This window comes from Scyliorhinus canicula, chromosome 4 (assembly GCF_902713615.1).
Source record: "Scyliorhinus canicula chromosome 4, sScyCan1.1, whole genome shotgun sequence".
In the NCBI taxonomy this organism is placed as follows: Eukaryota; Metazoa; Chordata; class Chondrichthyes; order Carcharhiniformes; family Scyliorhinidae; genus Scyliorhinus; species Scyliorhinus canicula.
Window position 1 is genome coordinate 97680732 of NC_052149.1, and position 14135 is coordinate 97694866.

At 45.2% G+C, this 14135-nt stretch overlaps 1 protein-coding gene across 1 annotated transcript in view; it reads left to right on the top strand.

Annotated features, from left to right (window-relative positions):
- kcnt2 (potassium channel, subfamily T, member 2) overlaps positions 1-14135 on the top strand; it is a 1159267-nt gene that overhangs the window by 864336 nt on the left and 280796 nt on the right. Inside the window, exon 29 of the mRNA XM_038794878.1 lies at positions 9330-9458. Within this exon, the coding sequence (XP_038650806.1) occupies positions 9330-9458 (129 nt within the window). The remainder of the gene's footprint in view (positions 1-9329; positions 9459-14135) is intronic.

The window sequence follows — 14135 nt, forward strand, 5'->3', positions numbered from 1 at the left end:
TCATTATCAGGAGATCCTCCAGATTTGTGCAAGGTATCCTGGGAGTTGTCATGACTCTTATATTCTCCAGAACTCCCAGGTACTGAGGGTTATCAGCCCCTCTGCATGCTTGGGTGGCTGGCTGGTGGGGGATGAAGGATATCCTCTGAAAAGATGGCTGATGGCACCTCAAAGGAATCCTCAAACACCTGATAAGAGAGGTACAACAGGAGCCATGCCTCCATTGTGCCCATAATCGAGAGAAAAATCAGCCTGCTCAAAATGAGATTCTGTTGCGAGGGGGTATCTCTTCAATACGCACCAGAATGTATGCTGCTCATTGTGCAGGGCAAAGCAGACAACACCTTGTCTCTCTTGGGGAAATCAGATGGAGGAGGTAGACTGTGATGGATAGCCATAAACGTTTCAGACAAATTCAATGCAGGCTCCCAAAGATGAACCTGCACAGCCACAGGGCTACAATAGAGAGACAGCAAGACAGCAGCTTTTGGCAGTCGAGGAGACGGGTAAGCTCTCAATTCAAAGGAGCTTGCAGTTGGTTTCCAAAGTCCTCATTCCATATCCTTGAAAAGCTGCAATTACATTATTGGCCAGTCTGCAGGAACACCTCCTCACACCCTCTTCAGCCAACACCCCCTTCAGAAAATAACAATCATGTTCAGTTATATTTTGGAAATGAGCTGCAGGCTACAACCTTTATGGCATTCATAGCACAAGAAAAACATGTGAAATTAAATAATTTAATAAAGTGATGTGGGACAACAATAAACAAGTCACACAGCTAAAGATTTCATATATGATTGGCCTTCTGTGTTTACTGTGATTTTGTAAACTGAGTGCTTCATTTTGGGCTTCCCCATAGCTGACAACTGCATTGGAGGCAGTTTGCTGACTCTTGTTGGTCTGGGCGACATTGGTGGTTGTCCTCTGGTTGCCAGTGCTGTGAGAACTCTTGACTGGAAACGTATCCTGCACCGTGGCAGGACACTCCTCATACAGCTTCACAACACACAAAGAGGCCCTTCGGTCCATCATGCCTGTGTGGTCATCAAACACCCATCTCCTCCATCATTGCAAATTCTTCAGGCACCACTATCACTGGCAGGGGAGATTCTGTCACCATCAGGAACACCCTGAAAAGGGTCCCCAGATGCAGATAGCTGCCACTCATCCACCAACCTGAGGTTTGCTTGGACCTCCCTGCTGATTATAGATGGATGAGCAACTAGCAGAGACACCAGCTGCCTCATCCCTCTCTCACATTGGCAGTGTCCTGCTGAGATCACTGCCAACGTGTGGGCTTGCAGGTTTGTATGTCCTGAAAAATTGAGCTTCTGGAGCTGGCATGCTCCATGAGAGCCACCGATCTCTCAATGGAGGATGCCATACATTCAAAGCTGAGGATGACCACAGCGGTCACGCCCCAAAGGGACTCTGCCATAGCAGGATCAGGACACCTTTACTCTATGGAAGCTCCGCTAGATCTCCACATACAACCAGCATTTGCTGCCTGACAGGCAACTCCAGAGGCTCTTCCCCAGAGATTTAAAACAGGTCTTAACTGGCTTCTTCACTACCTCAATGACTTTCTTATTACTTACCTGACAGATCCAAGGGGGTTCCCCATTCACTTTAAATCTCACTCCAGTAAAAGGCAGAACAGGACAAGATCACATCAGGATCATGATCTGATGCCAATTTCTGCAACTTTCCCACCTTGGTTTCTCAAAAGCCATTTCCAGTCGTCTGGAAAATTTCTTCCCAAGGTGGAAGAGAAAAATAAGCTTAAATTTCATGACATTCCCAATTGAAAGAAGGCAAATGTATCCTCTGCCGAAAACCACCTGAGGTGACTGTCAGGAAGTGATGGTGGTGAACGGAATCCAAAATTATGATAAATTGAGAATCATAATTATGGCAGTGACCCAGATGTAATGATTGCGATGGCAGGGGCAATGAAGCAGAGATCCACACCAAGGAGGGAAATGCTTTCTGTGACAGAGCTGATGGATTATAGAACTGATTTTGTGACGGACTTGGAACAAAAAGCCAAGGCTGTTTTGGCAGTGCATGAAGGAGAAAAACCAGGATGATTTCTGTATTACATGCCAGGGATTTGCTTTTTGGCTGGCATTTCAAAGACCTTTTTTTTTCCAACTACTTTCTTTTCTCTTTTTGAATACGGCTTGGTGAGTTGCAGTTCCACAAGCATTGAACACATTCTGTGTCACTAGCACAAAAGTCACATAGGAACAACAAATGTTTGCATGCCAATCAATCAGATCCTGTCATCACGTTAAGTCTACATGAATGCTTCTTGGGAGTCATTGGAATCAGTAATTCTATCCAATTATCCCTCTGAAACCATGGATGAAGAGTCAAATTGTAGCACACAACTATTGCCTTCACTGAACAGTTTTCTGTTGGAAACCTTAATATTGTTTGGAGCTCTGTTGTAGGGCTCATTCAGCCTCATAGAAAATAATCAAGGCTCATCCAGTTCCACTGAAGAGAATCAGGGCTTGTGGTGAAAACTAGGCTCTGTTTAATTTCTAGTGAGCTTCTTGATAACCAACTTTTAGCTTTGTCGTGTTATGTACTCATTGGTGTCCACTTCACAGTGACTGTCAAACTTGTCCAGGATGGTCTGAAACTTTGTCTTTTTCTGGCCTTCGTTGAAGTGAAAAGAGTTGAAGAGTTCGATGGCTTGATCACCCGCTGTTGAGAGGAGAAGCGCGATCTTCCTTGCATCAGACGCACCCACAAGGTCTGAAGCTTAAATGTTCAGCAGAAGCTTTTGCTTGAATGTCCGCCAGTTGGCACTGAGATTGCTGGAGGTCCTGATCTGGTGAGGAGCCTGAATCTTCTCCATGGTGCCAGGATACATTCGCTGGTCATCACGGAACGGACTGAAGTAAACCACCGAGATCAAGCAGTCTCCTGGTAGCATGCCGTGTTATGTACTCTGGGATAACGCAAGCTGCAACTGGATGCAGCTTTAACCAAAAGATACTCCGGATCTTGAAGTTAGTTCAATCTGATTTATTGAACCAGTAGCACAGTTAGCACAGTTCTCTATGAGTTCGACTCTCTGCTAACCTAAGTGTGGTTACTCTGTCTGACTGAACCAGACTAGCTCTTAACCACGTGCTGGAGGTATGATACTGTACATACACCCTGCATCACTCTGTAGATGTTCATCAATGGAAAGAGGCAGAGTGTGAGTGCCTCATGCTTTTTATAGTGAGATACCACCACTGCGTGTCCTGCCTGCTCATTGGTCATGTCCTGTTCTCTGTGTCCATTAGCTGCCTGTCTGTGTATCATTATTTGCATGTCTGCATATCATGACAAGCTTTTCAGATCGGAATCTGACCAGCTGTACCAAGCTGACAGGATTGTTGAGGCACATATACTGCTAAAATAATCTGCATATTTCAGCACGTTGTTGATGCAAGAAAAGAGTGTCTTCAAGTTGATGTGTATTTGTCGGGGTTATAATTGATAAAAATATGTGTTGTTCAAGAGTGTGAGACTGGTGATTTTGTGAAACCAAATCCTCATTGTTGCTACAATACTGCTTTGCACACCAACCTCCATACTGTATTTTGCTTACAGCTATAGAAACAAAGCACATGACAGCAGCTTAAGTTTGAAATAAGATGGGTACTGATTTGAATCTGTGGACAGGCATCCATTTTGTTATGCAGGCCTTAGTTATGTTTTTTGTTCCTCCCACATTTCAGTAAATAGCCTTTTTTAGTGAGATGTTAATAAACTGTCAAGTAAATAAGTATCTTAATGGATTTTTCTTGTAATAGGAAATCCATTTCAGCAGTGTCTTTAGTGTGAGCAATTAAAGGCCATCTGGCTCCTTAACGAAGTATATCACCAAATCCTTCTTTGCCACAACAATGTCCCAGTTTCATTCAATGCATTAAGCTACATCAGCTTTTGTTTGAACTGAGCAGTTAAAGCTTCCTGTGTCAACAATCTGCTCAGACGAGGAAGAACATAACAGATAACTACAGACACTGAAAGTCGCCCTCGTAACGACGGGATATGTTCCAGTGCGCCACAGGAGAATGGGGATGAGAAAAATATCAGCCATGATTGAATGGCGTAGCAGACTCAATGAGCTGAGTGGCCTAATTCAGCTCCTATATCTTATGGTCTTATATTGCAGAGTAAATTCCAGCATGGAGAATGCAATTATTTCTCCCTGGCAACTACGCTACCTAGAAAAGTCCACTTGCTAACCAATCAACTCCTCTTTTCATGCAGCATGAATTGTTCTCTTTACATTTGGTGTTCTTGTGAATTGTCCTGATGAGTGCAAGATGAACAACGTTGACAGGGTATCTTTTTTCAGCAATGCTCAAGTTCTGTACTACAAATAGCAATAATGGACGGGATTTACTGACCACCCCACCGCGTATTTTTCAGCGCCGGAGGTGGCCCACCAGCAGGATCTACAGGTCCAGCTGTTGTCAACAAGATTTCCATTGACAGCAACTCTCATCGCCGGGAAACCCGTGCGCCGGCGTGGGACCGGAACTGCCCGCCGATAAATCCCGCCCATTACGTCCCAATTAAATCTTGGGAATACACACCCTATTTCAACCACAGGCCTGACTAAGGGGACATATGTGGCCAGATTTTTATGATCCCGATCAGGGCCAAACTAAAAGAGGACTGAAAAAGAAATGATGTCAAATGGGCAGCCAAAATCCTGCCTCCGTTTCTGCCCTTGGCCATTCTCCCGAGGGCAGGGGAGGGAGCAGGCCCTGGAATCCATCGGCTCCTATGAAGAGTGAAACTGACAGTTACGTGGGCTAATTGAGGGGCTCATCTGCTAAGTTTTTTTTAAATTTTCATGGAGGTGGACTTTAGCAGCTATTGGCTTCTATACAGACTATATGAAGTCGTGGACGATGAATTGGAGGTGAGAAGAGTTAATTTTGCCTCCTTTACAGTTCATTGTTGTTGTAGAGTGAGTTGTATCTGTGCTCAGTAAGGTGAGTGTGACCGACTGATTGGAATATGCAACTACCCAGTAAACGGTGTGTTTTCCAGATTGTTACCTCTGCTGACTGGCAAGCTGTCAAGTAGAAAAAAAAGCACATTGTAAACGTGTAGAAGTCTTCAAATTAGTTTCTAATATTTTGTCAAATGGATAAAAAGTTAGGGTGAGTTTTTCTGACCCATCCCACTGGCGGTATCTTCCGGTCCTGCTGAGGTCAACCCCCCATGGCAGAATCCCCGGCGGTGGGTGGGTGAGCCATGCAAAAGCCCATAGACTTGGCTGGACTGAAAGATCCCGCCGAGGGGGGGAGGGGGGGGGGGGAATGTTTTGCCGCATCCGCTCTTACCTGCGCCCAATTGCCTGATGGTGTTATAATTGAATTACGTTGTTTATAGAATTGCTCTGAAGAATTTGTTTGTTTACTTGGTGGGACTTTCCAAAAATTGCACAGTGCTGAACTAGGTGAGAAAAGCAGTGTGAAACTTGTTGGTTTGGCAGTTGTCTTTTCTAGCCAGATAAAATGGCATTCTGTACAATTTCAAAGCGCAGGCAAGGATTGCACAGCCAGCTTGAGGGGTGCCTAAAATCTCCAGCATAGCTTGGATTCTGACATATTTTTCAACAGCGTCGTGATCTCAACACAAAGTTAAAGGCCCCGCTCCAACACCACCATTCATCTCCCCCACCCTGCCCCGGATATCAGGACCCTCTGCAGATAAGAGCAGCACCCAACCCAGAGGGCTGACCTCTATTTCTCTCCCCCCCCCCACCTCCCCCCACAACTCAATGGCCAGGTCATTTTCCCCCCTTCCCTCCCTCCCCAAAGGCCCCAATCTCTTGCACTGCGAGGTTGACACTGCCATGGGGCAGTGACAGAGGGCTGTGCCAAGGCACTGCCTGGCCATGTCCCTCACCACCCAGCGGCTATACTCACTTCTAAGCCCCCAGTGTAGTCATCAAAACTGTTTTTGGAAACCAGTAGTGATTCCCCCTGGGGTTATGCCAGTTGTGGGATGGAGGAACATCTGAACATCCCAGAAGCAACAGCATAAAACCATTTCTGAATATTAAAACAAATTCAAATTCATGGTAATTAGGTTCACGTCCTCGCATGGTATGAACCTGATTACATCCCAGGCGGTGGCAGAGAAGATCTCAAGTGAGTGCTCGCCACCGCGAATCCCGTTAAGGCCCTTCTCACGAGTTAGCGGCCATAACTGGATTGTGCCAACGGCAAACAGACCCAGAAAATTGCGACCGCAGATTTGATGATTATTCAATGGTTCCAACTGTTATAATATGGCTTGTGATGTCTGTTAATAAAATGGATAATGGGTGCGGAGAGGGATGTGAGGGATAAGGGTGTGAAAGTTTGAGTGTGTGATGGGAGTTGGGAGAGGGGTATTTAACATGTTCCGAAGGTTGAACTACATATAGGTGAAGTGCTGATTGTCTCAGCAGCACCAGGCTTATACTTTTTGGAATGGTGGCGGGCCTTTTAAGCTGCCCACTTTGGACTCATCCTGCCTTCAGGCTACTGAGGACCTGGACCTCTGAAAGATACTGCCTGCTGGTAGTCTCAATATGGAGGTGGGAGCACCATGTCAGGATTAGTCTTGCCTCCGATTCTCACTGCCAACGTGAAAATCTGTTCTCAAGTCTCAAACTGCCAGCATCCTTCCTATAGGATGCCCAAATGGGTGTAACGTCTTCATTGTTAACACTTCATTTTGAAGCCAGAAGGACAGGAGTCCCATTATTTTTCCCACAGGACACTTTGTACCTCTTCTACCTTGTCTTTCAACACCACTGACTCCCCACCGTCGCCCATCACGTCCCCTCCCCACGTCAACTCATTACAGATTGAGCTTATTGCCATCATCAACAACAGTCTGATCTATCAAACGAATCACACACCCTCCGTCCCAAGGAATTTAACTTCTGCATGCTGCCCATGACTCAATTCCCACCTGCTTCTTGTAGAAGTCAATCGTGAGATATGCTAATGGGAAAGTTGAGATCTCACAGAGCTCGTGCTCTGGAGACACTTCAGTGCCTGCTATGGCTTCCAATCACTCTGCCAATGCTAATAATAATGTTTTTGTTTGCCCAACCCACCTGGCATACACCAATTAATTTAGAAAACAAACCAGTCTAACCTAGCCTTCCCTTCAGCCAAGGCCTGAGCAAAACTTACTAAGGTGATGATGAATAAGATTGATCCCAAAATGTGCTGACAAATTGAGTGGACGGAAAGACTGTAGGCTGCATTGTCCAATACCTCTTCAGATGCATTCCTTATCAGCACTGGTGTTAACATTGTCAGGGCCAGATCATTGATTGCTCCGAATGTTTCTTCAGTGCTTCCCAGTTGCTGAGTCACGTAACTGCTATTAAGCGATAAGGTTCATTTGCCCAGCTGTGGATTGCACAATTGTGGTAGGAAAAGACTGAATGCACGACAGAGAAAACTATACTAATTTAGACACTTGGCAGCCTGCTCCCTCCTCTAGAGTAGGTTGAAGAACTAAATAGATGAAGTGTGAGATCTGAATCTAGTTAAAATTTTTACACATCAGCCTGAACAAACGGTGTCATTTTGTGTGCTGTGCAAAAATAAGAAGCTGACAAAATGAAGTTAAAACAGCTCTTTTCATCAAAGCAAATGCATGCTACTGTGAGGGGAATTGTCTTTTTATGAAAAACAGTGTGGCTAACTTAACATACGCTCGGCTGCTGATTGAGATGACTAGCTATACACGGTCTGCTTGACAGTTAACAGCTGGGCTGCTAATCATAGTTATTTGGTTGATGATCTGTCAGTCTGTCAGTTAATTATCTTGAATCTTTGAAATATGAATTACAGTGAATGGCACATTTTGTCCATCTTTATTTTTGAATTACTGTGGTCTGAGCCTTCAGAAAATGAAGAGGGGAATCCAGGGCTGGAGCTGAAGTAATACAATGCAGTGAACCATCAGATCAGTTCCTGCATGGCTACACTTTCATCCATGCAAAGGTTTCATTGGAAAAAAACACAGCTAAAATTGAAAATTGTTCTTGGCTCTTTGGGCATTGTATATTTATAAATTATCCACCAAGTGATACCACTAAATCCCTGAGAGACGTGGGGCGGGATTCTCCCCTACTCGGCGGGGTGGGCCATACCGGCGCTGAGGAGTGGCGTGAACCACTCCGGCGTTGGGTCGCCCGGAAGGTGCAAAATCCTCCGCACCTTCAGGGGCTAGGCTGGCGCCGGCAGTGTTGGCGCCGTGCCAGCCAGCGCGGAAGGGCTTGGTGCCGCGACAACCGGCGGTGAAGGGCTTTTGCCAGCCGGCGCGAGTTGGCATATGTGCGGGGCGGGGGGGGGGGGGGTTCTTCTACGCGCCGGAAATGACGGAGGTTGACAGCTGGCGCGGAGGGTAAAGAGTGCCCCCACGGCACAGGCCCGCCTGCGTATCGGTGGGCCCCGATCGCGGGTCAGGCCACCATGGGGGAACCCCCTGGGGCCATAACCCCCTCCCCCCTCCCCCGAGGACTCTGCAGGCCGCCTGTCGAGCCAGACCCCGCCGGTATGAATCTGGTTTGAGTTACGCTGGCGGGACCGGCCGAAAGCGGGCAGCCACTCGGCCCATCGCGGGGCGGAGAGTCACCGGGGGGGCCACTGCCAACGGCCACCGACCGGCGCGGCGCGGTTCCCGCTCCCACCAGAACCCCGGTGCCGCAGAATTGGGCAGTCAACGTCGTGGCGGCAGGACGGGATTCACGCCCCCCCCCCGGCGATTCACCGAACCGGCGGGGGGGTCAGAGATTCCCGCCCGTGCTGTTAGTTAATTTGGACATACTGAATTCTCCCTCTGTGCACCCAAACAGGTGCCGGAATTTGGCGACTCGGGGCTTTTCACGGTAACTTCATTGCAATGTTAATGTAAGTCTACTTGTAACATAAAGATTATTATTATTAAGTTATGCTTTCAAAAAGAGTCAGGGTGTATATTAAGAAGTCATATGGATATCCTGTCGAAGAAAGCCTCATTCTTTTTTTATCTTTCAGTGTAATCTCTTTAAAAAAATCATATGATGTGCAGAAGTTAAAGGCATCATCAAATTAAAGTCTGAAGACGTGCAATAACCTAGTGATGATCATTCACTAATCCAACTTTACCCTCATTCTGACTCTGCTTAAACTGTCATTAGCTCTAAGTAAACTCAGTAAAACCAATGCATCTGGGCAAGTGCAGAAAAGGCTGTAAAATAATATCAAGACAAATGCTGAACAGTCTCATCTCTTCTGCTCATATAGATGAAAATCACAGAGGATGATCTATGGATCAGGACATATGGGCGGCTTTATCAGAAACTTTGCTCTTCATCAGGAGACATTCCCATTGGTATTTATCGGACAGAATCACAAAAACTCACAACATCAGAGGTAAGTGAATATCGTTTGAGTGACAAATCAGTAATCTTTGCCAGCATATACATGAGATAACTGAATATCATCTTTGAACTTCAAAGAAACGAGAAAATAAATACTATGTTTCTGTATTCTGTTTTAGCACCTGTTTTAATCTATTTGAAAGGTGAATCATTGGGCGATATTTTGTGCGGAGGCAACAGGTCTCTTAGGACCCCATGTCATATCTTTTAGGAAAGGTCTGCTCAATTGGCACTTAACTAGGCAGCAGTGGATCTTTCATGGGATTAAGGACCCTGCGGTAGAAAACCTGTCTGCCATGAGCTGCTAGCCAATCATAGCAGCAAGATCCCAGATCATCATTGAATGAGGGTGGGGGAAGGGTTGTGAAGGAGGGCAGTGTAGGGCATTCAGCAGCAAGAGCAATAGGGTGGTTCTCAGTGGGCCCTCTGAATGCCAGATTCTTCGATCAATTACATAGTGCCTTTGAACGAGGGGCCCCTCCTTGGGTTCCGGAAAGTAATCCTGCTGGGGTTTGCTTTGCTTTTTGGACTCCTGCCATGCCATCCCACATTGCCCCCCCCCCTCCTCCCCAGCCCACCACTGGTTAATATGCTGCTTCAGTTGGTGACAGGTCAGGGAAGCCATTCACTGGCATTCTCACCTTGGACTTAACTGGGGGTGAAGCAGCCAAGCAACATTATCCTCACCCTCCACTAAACAGGAAAGGCCATTAAATCCTATCCACTGCTTGAAAATCACCCATCTTATTTACTGTTGATATTAGATTGCAGTAAAATCCTGATAGAATTTGCATTTCACAGAAAATATAACAACAAGATTAATATGTGACCTCAACTCATCAAAACAATAATTATCCAGAGGGCTGGGCATACATAGTAATTTCTTCAAGATTTTATTAACAGCTTAGAAACAGTAAAGGTAAGGCAATTAGAAAGCTTATTTTTAATCTGGCTGTACCAATGGGGCTTGATTATCTTTTAGATACAAAACTAGACAGTAGTTAGATTAAAAGACATAACCGGAAACCACACATGAAGTAGTAGGGGTGCTTGAAGGCATACCTACCCAGATCATTGGTGATCTGTGCAACTCCTTACAATATGACCACTCTCCCGGTTGGCCACATGCATTGCCAATGATCATAAAATTAACTACCGCTTTTACTTTCTTGAGCTGGGCTTAGTCCAGGATGCAGCAGGTGACATCAGTCACATAAGTCAAATATTTGTGCTGCCTATATCAAGTAGGTCACCACCTTCATTTCCAGGGACAACAATTGCATTACAATCTTGATGGGTGCTAGTAGTCAGTCGTAAATGGTTGTGGCATTTACTGTAATCTTAGACTTATGCAGGTCCTCGTTGACTGTTCACACATAGCCATGAGGACATCTTCCAATCAGCCAGCAACCTTCATGGATAGGAAAAGCTTCAGCTCCATCGGTGTTCACCTGATGAATGACCACCTTGACTCATGCATGTTTGTACCAAGTTCCCTGACAGTTGTCGTGATACATTCATATTGTGCCAGTGTATCATCACCCATTACCACACCAGGCTCAGGACTCGGGGGCTGGCTGTAGGGGAAATAGAAGCACCCTCAGTAGAAATGGCACAAATCCCTGTGCTCAATTGCCACACACAAATATATCAAGCACCGGGGGACTGCTGGAGCCATCATCGAGCATATCACTAAGATGCTCAAACGATGGTCTTGTTTCCTGGACAGATTTGGGGTTGTCGTGCAGTCCAGCTCTCAGAATGTAGCCCCATATTATGGTATCCTGCTGAACTCTGCAATGGGGTGTCAGGGTTCAGACCCTATAGCAGGGCTTCCCCAATTTGATGATGAAGATCCAAATGAGAGCAGGAAAGGAGCAGAAGCACATTATAACCAAAGATGAAAAGTCACAAGCTTATTTCTAATGACTGTTAAAAGAGCCATGCTATATTTACATGGCTGTATAAAGCGACACCGCAAGTCTTGGGCAGAATGGAGATGATGGGGCAATTTCTCCATTAATCATGCTGCAACAAACTGAGGTTAATTTCCAGACATTTGCATTCGGCAATTATCTGTCACACACTGCATTGCTGCAGAAACGATGCTGCTGTACCAGGGAGATTTGCTGCAGTTTCAGTGATGAGATTACAAAACATTTATTCATATTTTTAGGCAACAAATCTGTGGAAACCAGGCTGGCATATGAATAACAAACAGCTGAGAGCTGGGTTTTAATGTTCAGAGTGCTGGGAATTAATCCTGTACTTGGGGAAACTCTGCTATGGTTTTGGTCATATGTTCAGAGACTCTCAAGTCCCATCCCACCTCGTCTTCAACTCATTGACTGACAACAGTGTTGTCAATGCTCATACCTCTTTAAATACTGCTCATCTGTAATACCCTTCAGTTTTGCAAATAAAGATCACCCAGCATATTAACTCTTGTGTTATGATTTGTTCTCAGCACTGGGATGCTGCCTGACTTCTAAGTGTTTGCCGCATTTCCTGTTTTTCCAAAAGTTAAGATTTGCAGGTTTTGCTTTCTTCTCACTCTGTGTCATCTCTTGTGTGTGGGACACCCTGTTCCAATGGTTTCTCGCACTTTGTACTGAGATGCTTCCAGCTGACTAATACTTTCACTTGATGCATACTTCTGTGTAGGGATACAGTTCTTGTTCAAATGATATATGTGCAGAAAGCCAGGAGAAACTAGCATTTTATATTAAGATGGATTGCCTGGCAGGTATGACTATATTTTGGATGCTAATCCAGTAATTAGTTTTTTTTATGTTTTTATTTTATGTTGTTTGTTTGTGCCTAATTGCAATGCAGGGAGAAGGTGTGACTGTCTGTAATTTATGGCCACTTTTAGCTGTACGTGTGTGCACATATTTAATATTCTACACCGGGTATGACACATTGAAAGCTGTCAGATTTAACTGCTGCCTTTTACTTTCCTATGTAATTATGCAGCCCTCACTTTTACAGTTCTGATGCTTATACCCCGGCTGCCAAACTTGGATATTTGGGTATTGGCTATTAGATAAATGTATTGAACTGCAAATTATAGTGCTTGTTGATATTAATGAAGTGCAGGAAAGGATAACAATTCAGTCAGCATTGAAATGAGATGATGCACATTAATCAAGTACTTCCAAGCTTAGAAATAAGTGAATGTTTATGCAGTGAAGGCTAATGTAATGAACTCCAATTGGCTTTATTGGTTGGCCAATTGGAGTATGAGCTCCCTCAATGATAGCTCATTGAGGGGACCCATATAATCACCTGTGTAGGCTTTGTGAGCCAGTCTTAAGTTGACTGGACTGCTAGCAGCACTGTTTGTAGCTGCTCCTGTAATATCGTTATTGTAAATAAATATTGGTGTGGTGACGGAACTCCTGCCTCCCGTGGATTACTACAGCTAATGATCCAATATTCATTAATTGATCGTGAATGGCTTACTCAATTGATTTTTTAGGTGTAGTAACAAAGGAGGTTGATGAAGGGAATGCAATGGGTATTTTCTGTATGGATTTGAAGAAGGCTTTTGACAAAATGCCACATAAAAGACTGCTTAACAAAATCGAGATTCCTGGAATAGAAAGGCTAGAGTCAGTGAATCATTGTAAATATTTGCTTTTCAGATCATCCCCCCATCCCCCCCCCCCCCCCCCCCTAACCGACGTTACCCCTAGACTCACAAAGCACCAACTCGTCTAGAACAAAGAAAAATTACAGCACAGGAACAGGCCCTTCAGCCCTCTAGGCCTGCGCCAATCCAGATCCTCTACCTAAATCTGTTGCCTATTTTCTAAGGTCCTGTATCCCTCTGCTCCCTGCCCATTCATGTTATCTGTCTAGATTGTTGCTCGTTCTGGGTGAGCGTGCTTAACACTCAATTTGGCTCTGTTTCGTTATTTAGATCTGGAGTCGCCAGGTATCGTTAAGATACCGCCACAAGTACCCAACCAGTCCTAAAAACGACCGGAGGGCTGAAACATTTTGGGGAAGGGGCAATTTGACGATCGATTCAATTCTTTTGAACTCGATCTCGTGTTTGCCGTGCGTGATGACTGTACCCAAATACATCACTTGATTCTCCAATATTTGGGCCTTTCTGAGGGTAACTTTACATCCAATACTTTGTAATAGTTCCAGGAGCTCGGACAGAAGTGTGATGTGCTCTGCCTTGGTGTCTGTCTGCAGTAATAGGTTGTCCACATACTGTACCAGACATTCGGGTCGGGAAAATTATGCTAATCCATTTGCCAGCTGTCGGTGGAAAATGGAGGGTGAATTGTGGAATCCTTGTGGGAGGCATGTCCACGTATACTGCTGTCCTTTAAATGTGAAGGCAAATTTGTACTGGCACGCCTTTGCCAATGGGATTGACCAGAAGCCGTTGCTAATGTCCAACACTGTGAAATATTTGGAGTGGAGTCCCTGCTTGAGCATGGTCTCGGGACTTGTTGCTACCGTGGGGGCTACTGCTGGGGTAACTTTGTTGAGTTCCCGATAATCAATGATCAGACGCCATGATCCGTCGGGCTTCCTCACTGGCCAAATAGGTGCATTATTAGTTGAGGCTACTGTCCTAAGTACACCCTGCTCTAATAAGCTCTCTATAACTTTTCCAATTTCTCCCTCTGCTTCTAGGGGAAATCGG